Raw genomic sequence first — 20,291 nt, forward strand, 5'->3', positions numbered from 1 at the left:
ACTTTCTATGTCGTGCTTCATTTGGACTGCTTTGCTTTCTCAGGTCCTAGCCTCCTTCTTTTCTATGACCATGGATCTACATCCCCTTCCTCAAGCCTTGCTTCTTGTCTCAACTCTCTAAAGTCATACCAGTTTGGCCAGTGGCAACCCAAAATACATCTGCCTGTCCAGGTGCAACTGGACTCTCACTCCCTTCTCCCCCCCCAACCATTTGTAGTGATTTTTAAAATGTTTAAATGCTATTGCAACTGTCAAGTTTAGAGAGTCAGTGTGCTGTTGGGGTTTGATGTTTGTGGGGGAGGGGAGAAAGTAAGCCTGGCATATCACATCATACCCAAAGCCATTGCTCGTGTTTATCATCATCATCATCATCATCATCATCATCATCATCATCATCATCATTTCCTAAAATGCATGTTTGAAAATTGAAAATTCTGGTGCAGGGGGGGGGGCAGAAGGTAGCCTTGCCTAGTGTGCAAAAAAACCCTGGAGCCGGCCCTGCTAATGGGACAGAATATGAAAACTTTTCTGGTAATATGAAGCCAAAGAATTAAGCCTGAGCACAGCCAGTGGGTTCACATTGCTTCCTGGAGTTTTGCCTGTCTCAGGGAGGTTTCAGTTTATGACATGACAGTTTCCATTTTAAAAATGCAAACCTGTTCTCAAAATAATTAAAAAACAAGTGGGGTAAACATGGGGGGGGATCTCATTTCATTGTTCCCTCTCCCCCAGTTGGTTTTCCTCTTTGTCTCACTTGGCAGTGCCTGCAGCTCCTACCCCTTTCCTTTTCTCCATCTCTTCTACTGGCCTCCCTACCTTTTTTGTTTCTTCCTCTGACAGTTTCTGACCCCCTCATTTCCTTGCCCACTTTCCCCTCATGTTCACCTCCCCCCCCCATTTTAAGCTTTCCCTTTTTACCTTTTTGTTCCTTTCCCTTTCAGATTTACCTTTCCATCTTCCCATCTTTTTTAGTGTCTATTTTTCCTTTTTTAGTCTCTCTTCTCTAGGGTTTCCATTCCCCAGATCTGGGTGAGGAGTCCCCCAGTTTTGGGGGCTTCTGCCTGCCCCCAAACAGCGATATTGCTGGGCAACAACCCCAATGCAATGACATCACTCAGAAGTGTTGTCATCACGTTGGGTACATCACACACGACATTCTGGTTTTGGGGAAAACTCTATGGTTTTAGAACAATTTCACTAAAACCAGAGCATCACGGAGCCCTGCCCCACTTCCAGAAGGCTCTCTTCCATCCCCAGCTGGTACATGAATGAGACCTGGCAACCCTACTCTTCCCCCTTCCTCCATGCTGACAGCAACTGAGAATTCTCGGCAGTGTTGATTGCAAGTTGCCCAGCAAACCTCAACACAGCAACCAAGATCTCACAAGGTAGTCTTATGACACTTCAATGGGACACTTTTCTTAAAGAACCAGACATTCCTTATATGAATGTTGGGGCTTTAAACATTTCATATTTTCCTGCAAACCTAGTGCTTTGTCCAGGCATCTAGGGAAATCCCCCTGTTTGTCCCTGAGCTCATTGTGTAGATATTATGATCTATGCTTATGGCCCAATTCAGAATTAGTTATAATGATTCTGGATTTTAAAAATACAAATCTCGAGTTCAACAGGGTACCTAAAAGGAGTAAGAGATTAAGTAAAGTAGAGCTGGCCAACTTCTTCAGTTTGAAGGCGACATCCTATATAGCCATGATGCCCTCATGGTTGTTTAGGTGCTACAAGACTCTTTGGGGGGCTTATTCATGAAATAATTCACATTTTGAGGAAGTAAAATAAGTTAGGGTGGAACTTTATGAGTTATTCAGATTTTGTATCATCACTTTGCCCTTTAGTAAGGCTAACTTCATTTTTACATTTGGCAGCCTGGCGGTAAATTAAGAAGGTGTGGTGCCTTTATGGCTGCCTCACAATGGCATTTCTTCTCTTACTAACTTTAAGCTGAATGCATTAATTCTAAAAGAACAGGGGGATTTTTGAAAGAAAAGCCCGCTGAGGGGAAAGTCGATATTCCCACAATGGCTATAAAATGTCATGCTTTAAATTACATTTGATTTCTTTTCATTTTCCTTTTCTCAGCTGTTAACAAATGATCTAAGGGGCTGTGATAGAAAGGGGAATAAACTGTGGTCAAGTACCCATTTCAAATCTCTTCACCAGGAGAGTTCTATTTCAAAGAGAGATATTTCTGCACACTACCTGTGGAAATTTATTGGTGTCTTCTTTCAACTGAGCTTTAATATGTTCATAAAGTATGTCGCTATTGTTTTCCACTGTATGATGTTGAGCACATCAGAGTGTAAGTAAAAAAGGCCAAAGCCACTTCAAAAATCTATTATGAACCACCATTAGTTTGAATGTTTTAAATATACACATAGCTGAAGCAAATTGTGCACACTCATGATGGATGCACAGATGGCACATGTGTTTTCCTCCTCCCTTGATAGCCTGTGAAATGGTGGCAAAGCGTAGCTTTGACAGGAAGCTTTATGTTACATTTGAACACAAATGATGCAGAACACAAAAAATTCTACATTTGAAATTCAGGAAATGTTTTCTGACATATTAGGCTATCTCTTTCTCCCGAGGTCAGGCTTCCAATCAGCTGAAGCAATGAAAAGCCTTAATGTTTATTAAGTGATCCCGTTCTCAGTTGTATAAAATCACAGTACATTCCCACAGAAATGTGGCAGGGGAGTGCAACATATTCTCTTATTTCTGAGCTGTTCAGGCTTATCATTCCCCCTTCATGAGATCTCCGGAGTTATTTATTTTATTTGGTGCTTGAAATACTCAGCAGGGTCTCTAGGCCATGCTAAATGTGGACATAGAACACACAAGTCCTACATTCTAACATTCAGTGTACATTTGATATTTTTTAAAAAAACAAAAACCTTGTACAGAGAGGATAAGGTTAAACAAATTTTATTTGCATTTTTTAAATTTTGAAATGAGTAGTGCTGAAGCTCACATCAGAGCCCTTTTGTTACTTTGGGGTTGATTGTTTATTAAGCATCAAGGGGAAGGCACCCTGTGTGCACTGAAATGTGTTCTGTTCTTTATTAGTAAGGCTTGTTGTGGATAGAAATTCAACGAGCTCTAGAAGGAAGCTCCAGGTGAGTGTCCCGGCTGTGGCCGGTGGGGTGGCAGAGGAAAGGGGAAAATAGAGGGAGGCAAGCCATGTTTATTTCCTTCTACCTAGCTACAAGGCAGGGCTGTCTCAAGTCATTTTGCTGCCCAAGTGGGAAGTATGGAAGGACAGCCTCATGGTAACAGGTATGGTTCCCTCCACCCCTGACTTATGTTGACTTGGGGTTATGCAGCGGCAGCGAAGGTAGAAAAGCACCTCCTCCTATGCCATGTCTTCTGGGTTCCAAGGGTCTGGAAAGTGGTTCCATAGCCTGTTACTCGGTTGCCAACTCTGGGTTGGGAAATACCTGTAGATTTGAGGTGTAGAGCCTGGGGAGCAGGGTTTGGGGTGTGGAGGGATCTCAGCAGGGTATAATTGCATCGTCCATTGCCCAAAGCAGCCATTTTTTTCCCGGAGAACTGATCTTGGAGATCTCCAGGTGCTGCCTGGAGGCTGGCAGTACTAAGGGGAGTGCCAGACCCATAGGTTTGATGGGTAGATCCTGGGCAGGGCAGAGTTTGGTGTGGGGAGGGACCTCAGCAGGGTATAATGTTACAGAGTCCATTGCCCAAAGCAGCCATTTTTTCCCCGAGAGAACTGATCTTGGAGATCTCCAGGTGCTGCCTGGAGGCTGGCAGTACTAAGGGGAGTGCCAGACCCTTAGGTTTGATGGGTAGATCCTGGGCAGGGCAGAGTTTGGTGTGGGGAGGGACCTCAGCAGGGTATAATGTTACAGAGTCCACCTGCCAAAGCAGCCGTTCTCTCCAGGGGAAATTGGATCTTGATCTCCTGGAGATCAATTGCAACAGCAGGCGATCTTCAGGGGCCACCTAAAGGGTTTGCCACCCTAACCGGAGGCGTTCCTGCCATTTTTGTGGCACTAATTGCTTGAGTTACGCCTGCAAGTCTCGGTATCACTATAGGTTTGAGAGGTAAAGCCTGTGGAGGGCAGGGTTTGGTGTGTTGAGGGACCTCAGCAGGGTATAATGCCACAGACTCCATTGCCCAAAGCAGCCATTTTTTCCCAGAGAACTGATCTTGGAGATCTCCATGTGCTGCCTGGAGGCTGGCAACACTAAGGGGAGGGCCAGACTTGTAGGTTTGAGGGGTAGAGCCTGGGAAGGGCAGGGTATGGTGGAGTCCACTGCCCAAAGTAGCCATTGTAATAGCTGGGAAATTTTCTGTAAGGGAAATGATGTTCTGTGGCAGGGGAACACGGTGATTTCTGGAAGATCTCCAGGCCCCACAGGGAGATTGGCAACTCCAGTGATCATTTAAGGGAAGATTGGAATATGTATTTTGGCAACTCCAGTGACCATTTAACAGAAGACTGGGATATGAATTTTACCTCAGGACACATTCAGTGACTCCCAACAGCCAGAACCAAATTGTTTAGAATGTTAGAGGGAAAGGCCAATCAGGCCACATATGCAAATAGCCTCTGTGTTCTGATTGGCTATTGGGGGGAGAGGAACAGCAAACTGTTTAGAATATTGGAGGTGAGACTCAGGCAACACAGCCAGTGCATAGGGACAGCTTCTGAGTGACAGATCATGGAGCGAACTGATCTTTGGAGTGAATGGAATCTTGCCACCCCAGATCAGCTTTATTATATAAGGAGAGATTTACTTCTTCTGACCCTGACTTTCAGATTGGTTCTGCAGATGAGCCCTGGCACAACTGAAAGCCCTGGTATTAGACAGATGGACAAATGAAATGTGCCTGCTTTAAGGGAAGAGTAGGTGATTGGTGGAATGAACATTTAACTGGCACTGACATCCTGTGCTATAACTTATGTTTGTATCCCCTCAGTTAACCTCGTGGTTGGCCTGTAATAAAAGATGTTTGTTCCAGCAAGTATTCACCCTGTCAGAATCCATTTCCATAAAAGTGGCTAAAAGGCAAGCTTCCAAAGGAGAGAGAGTGGCTGAGTGGGCAGTCCCCGTTGCGCACATTGTAATTCAGATTGAATCACATTGACAAGATAGCATGAGCTCTTAGAGCTTTTTCCTCCCTTTTCCCCTCCACCTCCTTCCTTTCTTGTAACCGATGTTTCCCTGTTGTGAGGCATAATAGCAGAAACGGTAGTAACAGTAGCTTTGGAAATAAGCCTGCAGTTTTCCCTCTAAAATCTGCTATTAGATAATTTCTGTAATGTTATCCATATATGCTCAGCTCTTGCCTATGTATATTTCATAAAATGTGAGAAGAGAAAATATATATATATATATATATATACACATGAAGTGGAGCTCTCCATGGTAACAGCTGGAATTTCATACGGTGATGGAGAGGAGGTGGCTGAATCAGAACAGCATTGCTGTAAAGGTTCCTGTATTAAAATGAAGCAATATTGTTATAAAAAGTATTGTTCATTTGATTGTTTAATTAACAGCATACAAAGTATCTGCGGACATGCATCTGTGGCTAGTAAAGTGTTGGGGAGAAGCAGAGAATGTGAAAAGACATTAGGAAGAGCTTGTGTGCTACAATGGTATGAACATATGAAGCTACCTTACACTGAGACCCTTTTCAGACTGCCTTTGTATTCCGTTTTAGTAACTGGTTGCTAATGGATTTTTTCTGTCATTTCAGACAGACCCATTTTAGTAACCGGCTGCTAGCAGAATGTATTTACCTATTCATACAAACCCACTTCCGTTGGGTTAGTGAAGTGTGGCTGAGCCACTTTTAAGGGAAACTGCTTTTTTCCATTTTCACCCCCTTTGTTGCACTTCTGAATCACTGTGGTATGCTGTTTAAAATGCCCATAGCACTTCCTACAATACTGCTTTTAACCCCATCTTTTTTGCTGTGTGATCTTCCCTTGGACTTTTTTTAACATTCTAATATGAGAGCTATAGCGCTCACATTGGAACATTTAGGCAAAAAGTCTGAGGAAGATTGCACAGCAAAAAAGGGCAGAGGGGGGAAGTGGCACTGTTTGAAATGACCCTAGCACTTCAGAGATGGCTCATTAATGGAAGGAATGAAACCCCCATCCCTGCATCGTGTTACTCAAAATTGGGCCAACAATGAATAACATCTGGTTTAGAATGGTAATGTGAAAAGGGCCTGAATCAGACCATTGATCCATCAGAGTCATTGTTGTCGGGCAGCAGCTGCATAGGAGGTTGAGGTCTCACGTCATCTATGTGATCCTTTCAACCGGAGATGCCAGTGATTGAACTTGGACCTTTTTTTGCACACCAGGCATGCTGTGGTCCCTCCCTGTTTAAGTGTCAGACCAGGACTATGGATAAATCTGTTCAAATCCTCATACAGCCGTGGTATTCACTGGGTGACGTTCAGCCAGTTGTGTTCTCCTGGCCTAACCTACTTCATAGGGTTGTTGTGAGGATAAAATGGAGGAGGAGAGAACCAGGAGGAAATGCAAAATTAAGATATGCTAGACAGAAATGTAAGTCATACTATATCCATACCTGTTATGATATGCCATATCCATTTTTAAAGATCTGGGTACCAGGTATTGGAGCACCGAGGGGAACTAACTCAGTGAGATTCCAATGTACATATGTTACTTTATGGTGTACTGTAGGCAGAACTATGACTCCTACAGCCTGTCTCAGGAATGAATGCTTCCCCCCATCTTTCCTCTGTTCTTCACAAATCTCCCCCCTAAAGTCCTTTGTTTGCAGGATGAATATTTTCTGTTATTTTTGCAGTGGAGCATAATCAAGTTTGAATTAGGCTTGCCAGGGATCATTTCATCAAAAAAGAGGTGCAGGAGCTCATTAGCATAACTTACTTGCATATGCCACACCCCCTGACATCACCGGAAGTATGTCAAGGCAACACCCACCGCTCAGGCTCCACTGGACTGTTTTGGATTGCTAGGTATTGGGGGGTGGGGAACGTGCAGATCTGTCCTCGCAGAGGAGGGAGAGCTTGTACCTGAATAAAACTTGGTCTTAAAGGTGCCACTGGACTGTTTTGGCCCGGGGGACCGGGGGGGGGGAGCTCTGCAACTTACCTGGCTGCTTCTTGCTCTGACTGAGGGCTGCTGGGAGCAGGGGGTGGGGCTTGTTGCATGTGCCCGCCCCCTGGGCTCTTTACTGCCAGAGCTCCGCTCCTGTGCGTTCCTGCAGGAAATGACCCCTGAGGCTGCATTATTGAGAGGGAAATGAAGCACGCATGTGTTTATGAGGCTGTGTCCTGATTTATTTATTTTTTTGGTGTAGTGGTTAAGTGCGCGGACTCTAATCTGGGAGAACCGGGTTTGATTCCCCCACTCCTCCACTTGGACCTGGCTAGATGACCTTGGGCAAGCCATAGTTCTGATAAGAGCTGTTCTTGAAAAAGAGCAGTTTCTGTCAAGAGCTCTCTCAGCCCCACCTATCTCACAGGGTGCCGGTTGTGGGGAGGGGAAGGGAAAGGAGTTTCTAAGCCACTCTGAGACACCTTTGGGTAGTGAAGGGCGGGGTATAAATCCAATCTAGTAGTAGTAGTAGTAGTAGTAGTAGTAGTAGTAGTAGTAGTAGTGGAGGAGGGATGGACTGATTCTACTCATAACTGTGGTACACATACAGAATGTGCTTCAGCCTCTCCCACTGACCCTGTTTTCCCATCCTGCAGTGGACCCAGGGGGTTGCTATTTGGCCCATTGCAGAAATCCCAGCAGGCCAAGTAGTACCCCATCAGAATCATTTTAGATCATGCTGCTGTGATGATCCAAACTGGGCACTGTGCATACAGGAATTGAGAGCATGAAAGTCACATGCAATTGTTACAGAACACACAGTGGGGACCATGTACCAACCTGTGTATCACATAATGTGTGAAGCGAGAGTGTATAGCAAGAAGTGGGAAAGATTGCCTTCTGCCTGAAATCCAGGAGAAATACTCTAAGTCAGAGTATTCAGTGCTAAAATAGATAGACTGTTGGTCTGAAGCAGCATCATATAATTTGCAAACCATGTCTTGAAGGTCACAGTAAGATTTATTTGATTGCTACAATTACTTTTATCAGTCTGTATTTTAAAGCAATATGAATGTGTCCATTTGCATCACATAAATGTGAGCTAGAAAAGCAGGAGGCTGTATATAAATATTGTAAAATGCAGATATAACAGCAGTATCAGCAAAAGGTTACAATAAATTTAACTACCTGTCATTAGGTACAGGGGACTGGGAATCAATCAAAAGTGAGCAGTTTTTGTTAACTTTTCATAAATTCTTTAATCAGATGGCTGCTAAACTTAAACACTAGCAACATTCTTGTTTTATATGCAGTGTATCTGAGACAGATTTTTCAGCTAATTTTTAAAAAGACACTGGTTCAGGTACATTCCTTCTTCATGTGAATTGCATGGAGGATGCTTTATATAAGAAGACCTCATACCCATGTTCTTCCATGTATAATGTATAAAGATCTAAATCTGTAATGCCTCTGCAATGAATGCTATCACAAATGAACTATATCTTTTCACATTACTCATACTCCACAAGGTTATACACTCTACATGCTGTCTTATATCTCCTACAAAACACGTTAAGCAGCTCAAGCATTTGAGATTCTAAGCTCTCTGTCTCTTATGTTAAGTGTGTTTTTTACATTTACATTGTTCTGTACTATGGTGCAATAGTGTGGTGAGATCAGTGCAGTTCATTCAGTGGTGAATGTGGTAAACAGTCTTTATATTACAAAAAAAAAAAAAAGAGCTTTTAACAACAGGAATGATTTGCTTTCCACTTTAGCTTAGAACATGAAAACCTAGAAACAGTTGAGGCTGGAATAAAATGCTCTGGACATGAATGGCTGCCACTGAAAGCAGCAGTCCCAGTTCTCTTCTCCTCATCTGGTAGCACAGCATTCCCCAGACTTACCAATGCCACAGTCAGGCTGCAAGAGATGAGCAGCAGCAGCACCAAGAGCAGCCTCTTCCCCACCTCACCCACTGCGTATCAGCAGCACTAGTGATGCCTGGATAGGCCTAGACAGAGCAGGGCCAAGCTGTGGTAGCTAGGACATTCTGTGAGAGGCTACAGCCAGATGAAGGATCAGCCCCTCCATGGCTGGATGAGGGGAGGGGCAAACCAGGAACAGGTCCACCCAGCAGACAGCCCATCCTGCCAGTCAGCCCAAAGATTGGCCTTGAAAGGTTAGGGGTGGGATTGTGTGGGAGGCAGGTGTACAGGATTAAACCCACTCAGCCCAGTCCAGGGGTGAGAGGGAACCCTATATTTCAGCACATGAAACAAAATCCACGAGACAGTCTGTACTCTCTCTAGGATTCACAACAGTTTGCCACCAGAATCTCTTCCAAGTGGTCCCCACCCAGCCTAAGAACAGAGATTCAATCTCTTAGCTGGCATCTGGGATTAACACATCAGCAACTCTAACTCAGAGGTGCACACAATTACTCTCACAGTGGTAGCTCTCTGTGGTCAGCACTTAGACACAAGATTTAGCCCTGGAGTTCAATTACCGCATCAGAGACAATTACAAATATGAATTATCTTTATTCAGTGCAAAGCATAACAAGAGACTAATGGAGGATACAAAAATAATAACCTATGGCTATTTGCCCTTACTGCACATTAATAATAATCATAGTTACCGAGTTAAGTGTAGCATCAGATAGTCCAAGAGTGTCCATTGCATAACAGTACAGGTTGGGACCAAGGGATTTTGAAGAGAAATCCCATCTTGTGCAGTTAGATAATCCAGGACTGGTCAGAGATACAGATCCACAATAACAAAAGATTGGCAACCGGCAATCAGTTCACAAAGAACTCTTTGTTTCAAAAGTCAGGATCCCAGGAGCAAGAGCAAGAGACTGGGCTGAGTGGGTTTAATCCTGTACAGCAGGGTTTCAGGGGGCCCATATAAGGAGGCCCCACATGCAGACCTGGGAGGAGAAAGTGACCTAGCTCTGCAAGAAGAAGATTGGTGGGCACAGAGTGGAAGGGATAAGATCTGAGGGCATGTGGACTCTCCCCCTGTGGATGTCAGTGGCTGAAGGGGGACAGAGGGAGGTCCTCATCCCCCACAAAATAATATCGACTATTATAAAATATATGATGGCATTTTATAACCAATCCCCCACAAATGCGGAAATTGAGCAAGAGGCAGGGGGAGCACTACAATGTGATGATTTTATATAATATATTTTCTAATAATAGACATTGTGGGGAACATTGGGAAAATAGGCATGAAGGGTTACTACTTTCGGTAGCTGCTGAGAGTGCTCTATAATATCTAATCCCAGGCTGAGTGTCCATAACTGCATCTATTGGAAGAGTAATAAATAGCTGGAAGCTCAAGTGAATTCAAACAAAGGTACAGGATCCAGAGGACCATGGTGTGGTGGTTAAGTGTGCGGACTCTAATCTGGGAGAACCGGGTTTGATTCCCCACTCCTCCACTTGCAGCTTCTGGATGACCTTGAGCAAGCCATAGTTCTGTTAGAGCTGGTCTCTCAAGGACAGTTCTGGAAAGAGCTCTCTCAGCCCCACCTACCTCACAGGGCGTCTGTTGTGGGGAGAGGAAGGGAAAGGCGTTTGTAAGCTGCTCTGAGACCCTGAGTGAAAGGCAGGGTATGAATCCAATCTCCTTCTACTTCTTCGTACAAAAGGTTCTTGTGTTTACTTGAAAAGCCGTACCTGGTACCACATAACAAACCACTTTTAAAGCTGACAGGACTTAAAATAGTTTATAATAGGGCATGCAGGTTACTATTCCGAAAATTTCAAGCCTTTAGGAGTCCCTAAGTTACACGCCAGACAGTCTTAGTTTAAAAGACTCATGTCTAATCGTAAGCTCAAGGAAGTTGTCTGGCGAACACAGTGAATGAAACTAAATCATTTCACCTCAAGCATGTCATCAATAGCACTTTCACAAATTGGTAAATCTTTAGTAATTATGTCAATATTTTAAATGTTTTATGTGAACTGAGGCTTAATTTCAGTTCAGGCAGAAGAGTAACAAATTAGACTGAACATATGCCAGGGCAATAGCAGAAGGCATGATACAGAGTATCATGGCCACTGCTTTACAGCCATATTCCGAATGCAACAGCTGCATCCATGCAAGTAGTTGCAATTCAGATGGTACCTTATGTGGCATTTCACTGTCCATTATTTTGTAAATTCTTCTGTGCTTAGATTGCACATATAGTGGATAAATAAGCATAACCATTCAAAGTGGATGTAGCAGGACAGGTGCTGCTCAGATTTTGTGCTAATGCCTTCTAGCCTGAGATAAAAAATCTTCTGTTTATTTTTTAAATTAATTTTCTCAAAAAAAAGTGGGATACAAAAGGGAAGCGGGGGTAGGGAAAATATAGGTTCATTGAATTTATCAAATAATATGGGTAATTACAAACAACAAGTAAAATCAGATGTATTATCAGATGTAATACATATTTCAAGTATAGAAGCAGACAATAAAACATCAATATTACAGTATTTTGGGATGGGTTCCCTCTTTAAAAGAATAAAGCTGCATGCCCTCATCATAAGCTAAAATTAATTGTTCGCTAAAATCTAAAATCTTCTGCTTCTTTTTAAGGATCTTGGTAGACTTCATTTTTCTTTCTTAGAGGGGGGGAAAGGTCTTATGATCTCACATAACATTTGGATAATGTCTAAGTTCAAGTAGCCTTTTCCAAGAGAAAATGAAGCTCTTAAAACTTCAAAAACCGCACCGGAGGTTGAGGTACTTTCCCCTTATTTGAAGTGAAACCTGAAGGACATTTGCAAGCTGCACTCCTGTCCTTTATGGGCTTCTCAATAAGAGTGCTAATAAAAACTCATAAGTGAACCGGTTATATGAAAACATGTTTCAGGACAGAAATACAAGCTGGTGTCTATGAAACTACATTGTTAGATAGTTGGAACACATTTTTCAGCTGCAGAAAAGGTGTATTACGTTCAGTTTTTCATATTACAAAGCTATAGATCTGAATGTAAGAAAAGAAAAAAACATTAAGAAATGGGAATTTTACAAAGATGTATAAAGCTGCACCCAGTTGTGAACACAGTCACTAAGGCTGCACACAGAGCCCTCTTGAATAGAAAAAAGCAGTAATTGTGCTAATCAGTCATTCAGGGGAACTAAATTTACCTCTGGCCTCATTTCCATTCATTTGCATACAGACTTTTCAAATATGTGTAGAGTCTGCACCCACATTTCAGTTACTTTCTGCTGCACTAAGTAAAATATACTCCGTTTAGATGAAGTTAAAAAATTTTAAAGGCATTTTTAACTTTGATAAATATAACAAATTCATATATTAGAGTTTAGATCCTGGCTTCAGTTCAGTTCAGGTTTTTTTATATATATTATCAGCTTTTGCCCCATACAATTCTAGGATCAGCAAATAATATATATATATAATTTTTTATTGCTTTTCACTATAAACTACAAATCTACACACTACACATTCAGAGTAGCAAGGTACAGTAATGATCTATCTTACGCTTTGGATGTTTCCCTACTTGTTCATGTTAACAATATACCATTTAATTTCAAAGTAATAAGTAGTCCAGCCTTTTTTAAGGACTTAACCATCTGCTTATGTATGCTGCATGCCCTCATACCTCATACAAGTGTAGTATCTAAGCTTCAGTATCAAGGTGTTGCTGAAATTTTAATTCTGTCTGAGTCAAGTTTTTGTAGTTTTCAGGGTTTTTATTTAACTTGTGCTTTCAGGAAGGTGGAATTATTAGAAAGGTAGACTGTTTCATCAGAGCAGCAGCTAAATGTTCTGAAAAATGAATGTGTATGGCTCAGAACAGTACTGTCATTTATTCCAAAGCGGTCTCCATCATATTGTTTTCCTTTATTGTTCTTTTTTTTTTTGCTGAAATTGTCAGCAAAAAGAAATGATATTTAACAGATAGTCTTTTGTGATCAGTATTATGTGCAGCCAATGACATTGTGTAATGTACCCTACAGTTACAGGCTAGCACAGATAACTAAATTCAGTTATGTGCATGTTTTAAATTTTCTCTTGGCTAACACCGAGGAAGGGGAAAGTAAAGCAAAATTTAAGAGCAGTCGGTTCCTGACTTGTTGACTACAGTTTCCTTCTTAATTGCCATGCACATATAGTTATGAACCAGGGAGAACCAAAAGCCAAAGCAATAACTACTAAGGTGAATGGGAAACAAATCCATATTCCATGCCAAATAAAAGCATGCTGAAAATTGGACATAAAGTCCACAAATACCCCTCACTGCTTATAATACTGAAATTGCAAGATATTCTCAATACATGTGGTATCTATCACTAATGCCTCCAAAGTGACCATACAGAAGTATGTGAAGCAGGGTTCTTGTTTATAGGCATTCTTTGTGTATGTAACGCAACTTTGTATGAAAATACATATTATGCTATTGCCTCTACTGTAAAAGAAATTAAATATATGCAAGAGTGGGCAATAATTCTATATGATCTCTGCAGTCTTAAAATTTCTGAAGACCCAGGAAAAAGAAACACCCTCATAATCGACACAGTGCCATTCTGTATGTCCCTTTTCAATGTGTCCCCATTGTCCTTTAATCATTGTACAATAGCCACAGTAGAGGGCCACATGAGGATTAATGCTGTTTTTTCTGTACCATTACCTCCTAATGAGATTGCTGCTTGCAAAACCATGAACTTTGCACAGAACACTGGCTCTCAGAGTGGCTGATTCTCAATTCTGTTTAGCCTTAATTCCCAAATCAAGCTAAGTCTGGTTAGGAAAAGAGCTTTTCTTGGAAGATCAGTAGCAGTTTTAGGCTTTGCCCTGGATAGGTTCACCTGAAATATATTTTAATGGTTCTAGCAGATTTACAGACTATTTTACTCTCCAGCCCAGGACCTTCCCGAGCAATGGGGGCCGCTTCTACAGCCGGAAGAGCAATGGCCTCAGCCGGCAGAACAGCTGGCAAGCCCCCGTCAGCTGGCAGGGTGACATTCCCAGCTAGCAGAGTGGCCTGTGTGCCCCTGCTAGCTAGAGGGAAAGCCATCACCACAAGGGAGTTCGCCCCAGGCTGCCTCACCACCGGTGAAACAGCTCCCGGGCGAGACAAAGAACAGTGCTCTGCCTCATGTGGACCCACAAAGCCTGCCCTGGCTGCTTCAAAAGATACAGGAAAGGACTCCCGAGGCCCCAAGGCAGGAACCTTTCACCCGCACACAGGGCCAGGCCAGGTGGAAGAAAAGGGGAAAGAGGGAAAGGGGAAGGCACAGATAGAGCTGAGTTAGGTATTTACCGTGTACAGGAGCAAGAGTCTTGGCAGGAGGGAAACGAAGATGCTGAGCTCAGCTACACTCACTCACTACATGCCAGATCATGCCAGAGGAGGGAACTGCCAGGAGGGAGGAAGAAAGGAGTCACATTTACTACTACTGTGCTACCTCCCACCAACTCATGTGCCATTTCTACTCACTCAGTAGAAAGCAGACACGACCATCTTGTCTTGTTTTCTTGATTCACCTTCATTTTATTCTGTTCTGTGATACACTTTCTTATGTCTTATAATAAGTCATCTAGCTTCTTATAACTTGATACAGGTGGTGTCATTTTGCTACTTTTACAGATATCTTGGATTTTACATCATTGATATTCAGAGCATTTTCAGTCTGTCTCATTGTATTGTTTCTAAGGGATAACCCATGGCAAACTTATATTGAAAATTCACAATCTCTTATTGCATATGAAATACTCTGGAAGTGTTGTCACACCTAGTTCAGTGTTCTTACTACTGTAACAAAGGATTTCCCCCCCCAAATACTTGGAAGTCCCATATTCCTTACTTCCTTTTTCCTTACTTCCTTTTTCACTTAACCAAGTGGCTCCTCTTCCTTCTTCTTTGTTTCACTGTCTGTCCCCCCAGATGTTAAAATGTATATAGATGTATTCTGACCCAGTCTAGGAAGCTGAGGAACAGAAAAACCCTTAGTTGGTATGTGTCTGAATACAGCACACAAGAAGTTGATAATGAATTCACAACACATAAGTTGTTTTATTTCACTTTTACAGTGAAGTGGTCAAGTCAGACTGCCAGGGAGGTTTTAGGCTTAAAGTGGACAGGTGAAAAGGCAACAGAAATGAGGGAAACTTTGTATAATTATATACAATATGTAGTTTGTCACAAGAATGTAGCTGTTTTGTTCTAACAACAGGTGTTTGTAACTGTTGAGAGAGATCATTTGGCTGTCACTCCTTAGATAAACAAGCATAGGTTTATTTCACACAAAATGTCTACAGCCTGTAGAGGCACAGACATACACATGGGTTCCAAATTTCATTCTCTAACACTTGATAGGGATCACCCCTCTGTACTAGGAGCTATTTCCCTCAGGGAAGAACTATCAGTTTCCCTTTCCTCCTTCAGGATCCTCTTTGATCCTTCAGTCTCCTCCTCCTCCCTTCCACCTCCCTTCCTTCCTAACTGTCACTCTCAACTGCCACTCCCTCAGGTCAACAGTAGAATTCTTTTTGAACCTTCTGTCAATCAAGGTTCTCAAAGTGGTATAAGACATCTGCATTTAGCTGTCAGTCACACCCCCAGACAGTTTTTGCCATGCAGCCTTAAAGTTACTGCCATTAAACTGAGCTCAGGGAAATACATCCTGTGTATGTTCCCTGAGAGTTGTTCTACATAGTGGCAAACTGACATTTCAAAGGTTCTTCTCATCTCTCTCTCTCACACACACACACACACACATCTCTCTAGATCCAGTGCTATGGATGGAGCACATAGTCCCCTACTGCATTGCATATGGCTGAACAGCTGAATAGGGTGAAGGGGGGGACATGGATATATTTTTCTACTGCCCCCCACATATGACTGGTGTTCTCCAAACACAGGACTGGTGAAATGCACAAGCAGCCCACTGAAGCACTAGTAGATCTTTTTTGTTGAGGGCAGCAGAAGGGGAGACAGGTCAATCTCTGTTCTTCTTCTGTGATGCTGATCTTACCCTTGATGATCTGTCATAATTTGCTACTGCAGCTGCTATGCTAGAAGTGGTTTTGACTGCATTTTCTGCTCTTACCAGGGAAGAGGCATGCATAAAATGAAATTGCAGTGTTAAGAGCAGAGTAAGAAAGGGGAGAAATTATAAAAACAACAACAGTGGAAATACATGGAAAGCAAAGGATAAGGAAAGAGGAAGAAGAATACAAACAATTTGTATTCTCTTAGATGCATTATAAGGGATGCTTCTCAGCCTTTTAGTAAATACACAAAAGAAGAGATGCTGACAGTTGTGACCCAAGCGCATTTTCTTCTTTGATTCAGAAAATAGCCACAGTGAAAACAATACCCAACTGAGCCACTGCCAAAAAATGGCATACGATAGGAAATTTTGAAATTAGCTGTCCCCTAACCCCCAGTGAGTAATAATAGCAGTTTTCATGTGCAAACATCTCTTATGACAGTGAGTTATATATACAGCAGATAAGGATGAGAAGTCCTAAACTGTTACATTTTCTGAGAATAGTTCAGAAATACATCACCAATCAAAGCAGCAGTGAAGTCAGTAAAATGGGGGGGGAGTAACATCTCCTAGCTGAAGGTGTTTACAATTCCAAAAGCATGCAATGGAAACACAAAAGACTGATTAATACAATTTGCTTATCTGTGAGGGTTCTTCTTAATACGTAATAGCAATAGGTTAAAGAAGATGAGTAATATGTAAAATAAACATTTGAACGTTTCAGAATATTTTCTCCTCTGCAGATTATTTCAGTAATATTGTGCCCCGTTACAGTTTGTTAATTATGGTGCTGCTCATAATAATGAGCATGTCTTGAAACATGTGGGCAAATGGTTGGAGAACAGGATTTAACTCTTCTTCTTCTTCTCCTCAGCTTCAGACCAGTTTGACTGAACCAATGACGTTACCAAAATCAATCTCTCTTCCTCGCAGCGCATACTGGCATCACATCACTCGACAGAACAGCATGGGAGAAATCTACAGTTTACAAGGTAAGCTGCTTGAGAAGTCAAATGGCTTGTCTGCTGGTTTCCCTCACATTGAGGAAAACTCATGCAAATTACTTTCATATACAGTGGCAGTTTTCTCCCTGTTTCAGTTTCTCAGGCTTGTTGTCAAACTCAGTAGGAGTCATGAGAGATGCCTTTTCTCTCCCTGCTTTCTTTCTTAACTTCATAGATGAGTAGAAAATATCATTACCAGAAATGTTCATAGGTTGAAAAGTAAATTTGATAGTTCAGATTTGAAAATGATTTTGTGTATAATATGTGCCTTCTTGTTATCTAATGAATTACAAAATTTCCCATACAGAAAACTGTATTCTGAGGGAAATCTTGATTGTTTAAAAACTGCTATAGTCCCTCTCAGATAGGCTTGCAAGGTCTAACCTTGCTGCCGGCAGGGGGATCTTCTCCTCTCTGGGAGCTTCATGTGTGCTCGATGACTTCACCTGGAAGTGACATCATCATGTCACACAGCGACACTCTAGGTTTTGGGCAAAAACTCTATGGGTTTGAGCCCAAATTTACCATAGTGTTTTGCCTAAAACCTAGAGCGTCACCGTGCAATGGCGGCGTGATGATGTCACTTCCAGGTGATTTCATTGTGTCGTGTTTGGGGGCATCTGTTGGTGGGGTTTCCCCCTGCTGGCCAGCTGGCCGGTGCTGGGGAGGAGCCTGAAAACGCAGGGAAACCCCTGCCTGGACCGGGGGGGGGGGCTGGCAACCCTACTCAGCTTTGGCACATCTTAAAGACAGCAAACACTGACCATGTGGATGCCATTTTTTGGTGGAAGCTTCTTGTTTCTTGTAACATGTAGTTCTCCCCACAAGTACTATATCAGCTTCTTTGATGCTTGATTCTAACAGGATATGGGAAAATGTTGTTGTATCACAGCAGCTGGTGATTTTCCATGTTAATTTTTTTACATGGGATTTGAATAGAGATCTACATGTAGCACTCATAGTATTATTATGTCTAATACCCATGTCTGATACCCATTATGTCTAATACTGTGTTTATGCATGCTAATATGTGATCAGTTGTGCGCAGGAACTTTGCAATGTGTCAAGTGTCCTTAAGATGTTAAGGAATAGATGGATTTATGGATTTAGAAGTATGCTGCTTGGGCATATTGCTTCAGTATTTGGCCAGACTGGTTGGTTCTACTGCTTGCTAGATTTATTTTCTAATTAAAAGCACCAGCTCTTCAAATGAAAAGTATTCTATATCCATTGGCCAACTTACATTAGTGCGCACATCCAGGTACTGAATATTAGGAGTAATTTATTTAATAATAATAAGTTTCTGTGTCTCTGATATTCCTATTTAATTTGATGGTAGGGCAGATATAGCTTCTGCCACCCTTTATATAAATCAAAATTATGACTTTTGGATGGTTTTTAAAAGAAGCAGTTTCTTCTTAACAGTGCATAGTAGCTGGGTGATATATGAATGCTCTCATATTAATTCTCATCATTTGAATACTATGTTCACTGACTAGACAATATTTAACCTGTCCATTTGTGACTTTCTCTATGCCTTCTCGTTAGGGTTGCTAAACCCCCCGGTTTGCCAGGGGTCCCCCGTTTTGGGGGGGTTCTACCCGCCGCCGGCCAGATGGCCGTTGTGGGAAGCCCCACCCCCAACACCCACAGCCACCCCTCTTCCTTCTCTCTTGAGAGAGAGAGGGGTGGCTGCCTTTAAGAGCCTGCATTTCCTCCCAAGCCTCCACTTGAGATCAGGCTTGCAGCGAAATGCCAGCTCCTGCACTTAAAAGGGGAAGCCAGCTCTTTGCTCTTAAAGGGGAAACGCCGGCTCCGTGCACTTAAAAGGGAAACACCAGCTCCTTTAAGTGCAGGAAACTGGCGTTTCTGGAGCTCCAGCGTGCGGGCGGGTGGGGGAGCGGCGGACGTCCCCAACGTGACATCATCTTGTCGGGGATGCCCCGCCCCCTCCAGGAACGTCCCCAAAGTCCCCTGCTGGGGGTGGAAGATGGACTTGGCAACCTTACTTCTCGCGGACACATAGGTAGTCCATTGTTTATGCCCATTTTCCATTTAACTCATATTCATCTGTCTCTCTCTGTGTGTGTGTGTGTGTGTGAGAGTGAGTGTGTGTGTGTGTGTGTGTGTGTGTGAAAGAGAGAGAGAGAGAATTTGTGTAGTGAAGATAGGCTTATGCAGTTAGTTTGTAAACCAGGGACAGGTTTAGAAAAGACAGGACAAATGATCTGTATTGCCTGAAGGAGCATTTAACAGGTTTTGATTAAGCTGAAACAGTGTGAAGAAAAGGTAAAAAGAAATAAATAGAATTTTGTTTCTCTTTTAAAAATCTTTTTTTAATTAACCTCAGCAGGTGGGCAGTGCCTGAAAATATTTCAAAATATAAAAATAGTACATATATTGAAATATGTGGGGGTTTTGCCCCAAATTCAACTGATATTGTAATTCACTGAAACATTTTAGAAAGAGTCCCCTTAAGTAAGCACAATATGTGAACATTGAAGCATGAGAAATGGTTTCAGTTTTTTTGAAGTCAGCAGCAGCACTTCACTGGGAGGAAAAGAGCTACCCTCGGACCAAATGTACCAAGCTGTGTAGGTGCTAAATCAGCAGGAGGTACCACCTGGGAGGAGATGTGAATTTTACATTGCTCCTTCCCAGGCTGAGTCCAAGGCAGGCTACAGAGTCTATAAGAGGTCAATAGGTGTGTGCTCCTGCCACGGTCCACTGAGCTGCAGAGAGTGCTGCATGACCTCTTACAACCAGGGTGGCACAAGTGGAGAGGGACCATGTCCGTCCCCCCATGCCACAGTCCTGTGCCACAGTCCTGTGCTTGGAACTGAGCCAGCCCTGCCCTCAGTCCTAGACTTGGATTCTGGCCATGTTGGTCAATTTAAAGACACAAGGGCTGGGGGGGTTGCCCATTAAGGAGCAAATAAATATATTATGATAACACAGAAACACTAACAGACTAACATGCCACTTGCATGTGCCAATAATATATATTCTATTGGCCATTACATTAGTCATATAATGCAATCTCTTCCCCCCCCCCCTTTTTATAGGAAAATGTTAATGTGTAGCCCACCTAAGTGTGACATGCAAGTTTCCCCCAGTGGTATTTTAATAGCTAACTCTGTCAACCTGCCTCTTCCTACAATCAGAATGGCTTGTTCTGAAC

The 20,291-nt window shown here is 42.5% G+C and overlaps 1 protein-coding gene across 1 annotated transcript in view; it reads left to right on the plus strand.

The window, feature by feature from the left end:
• DOK6 (docking protein 6) overlaps positions 1–20,291 on the plus strand; it is a 133,423-nt gene that overhangs the window by 52,564 nt on the left and 60,568 nt on the right. Inside the window, exon 5 of the mRNA XM_015407626.1 lies at positions 16,981–17,098. Within this exon, the coding sequence (XP_015263112.1) occupies positions 16,981–17,098 (118 nt within the window). The remainder of the gene's footprint in view (positions 1–16,980; positions 17,099–20,291) is intronic.

Source organism: Gekko japonicus, unplaced genomic scaffold (genome assembly GCF_001447785.1).
Source record: "Gekko japonicus isolate JY-2015 unplaced genomic scaffold, Gekko_japonicus_V1.1 scaffold1379, whole genome shotgun sequence".
NCBI lineage: Eukaryota > Metazoa > Chordata > Lepidosauria > Squamata > Gekkonidae > Gekko > Gekko japonicus.